At 38.2% G+C, this 1,226-nt stretch overlaps 1 protein-coding gene across 1 annotated transcript in view; it reads right to left on the reverse strand.

Moving 5' to 3' along the window:
• LOC119591440 (BRISC and BRCA1-A complex member 1-like) overlaps positions 1 to 1,226 on the reverse strand; it is a gene marked incomplete in the record, with an annotated part of 12,840 nt that overhangs the window by 4,267 nt on the left and 7,347 nt on the right. The window contains 1 exon segment of the mRNA XM_037940180.1: positions 94 to 218. Within this exon segment, the coding sequence (XP_037796108.1) occupies positions 94 to 218 (125 nt within the window).

Below are 1,226 nucleotides of genomic sequence, written 5' to 3' on the forward strand. Positions count from 1 at the left end.
AAAGATAGCTGATAACTTTTTTCCACAATTCTTTTTCAAAGTTTCTACTAAAGATGACATCCAAAAGACATGAATGCAATACTTATTACTCACAATATGTTCTGGACAATTGACCCGTGGAACATGGCGTTCAACAGTGACACATCCCAACTGTTCAGTGGCTTCATGGGCCTCTGAAGGTGTGGAACATGAGGAGGATGTGTCTTCGCCTGCCATCCCTGTAATATACACATTTATGCTTGGTCATGCATATCATGACACTGATTTTTTAAATATGTTTACAAACAAATGCAACATCTAGTCTGGATAAGCTGAAAGCAAAGTTCTTTGTCCACCACCATCACATTACATATCATAAGTCAGACTGAGCTGCAAACTGAACAATACCTGGCTGAGGTAGCATTCTTAATATGCAAGCAATATTCAAGGGGATACGGAAGAATAAGAGAGAGATTGCTTTTGAATCCAAATTGGACATTGTGTATTCAGATTTCGTTAGCGCAGAAATGGAGTTCCTAATATAATCAGGAAGAAAAGTAAATGCGCATATTAATGCTATCTAATAAATTCCAAGGAAAACACATACACAAAGTCTGTAAGGGAAGAAACTGGGTAAGGTCAGTTCTCAGTTTCACTCTGGAATAGGTAATGTGGTGAGCATTCACTGTTGCATAACATGCATATGATCATAAGGTAATAGAAAAAGTTGGAGGAGAAGAGCTCACTATGTCCTGTTAGTATCTTAGTGTCACATGCTAGTCATAAGGTGTGTGTGTGTGTCCTGCTGGTGATGGAGTGTTTTGTGGGGTTGTCTATGCTGCATGAGCTTGTTACTGTCACATATGGTGCCTGAGAAGAGGCAGTGTTTGCAGAAGACTGTATTAGAGTGACATAGAGCATACTTAGGTTAGTGTGTGTTTCTAGTGTTTGAAGAGTGTAGGTTTTCTTGTTTCTCTATTAAATAACTGCAATTTCATGCTTGTATATAATCTGTTTTCTACATGACTGTGATTTCCAAGAGTGATCAGTTTGACCACCAATTTTTAAAGCAATGATGGCAGGAGGTTATTGCAGTTGTGTGAAGTAAATTTAGCAACACTGGCATTTACTTGCTCAAGTGTGGTAATTCTGGATTGTGGGTGTAGATACTATACTGTAACACAATACTCAAGCACTGTCACCACAAATTTGCTTTCTTATGTTTCTTGTGCAAATACTGACTGAAA

Source organism: Penaeus monodon, chromosome 28 (assembly GCF_015228065.2).
Source record: "Penaeus monodon isolate SGIC_2016 chromosome 28, NSTDA_Pmon_1, whole genome shotgun sequence".
NCBI lineage: Eukaryota > Metazoa > Arthropoda > Malacostraca > Decapoda > Penaeidae > Penaeus > Penaeus monodon.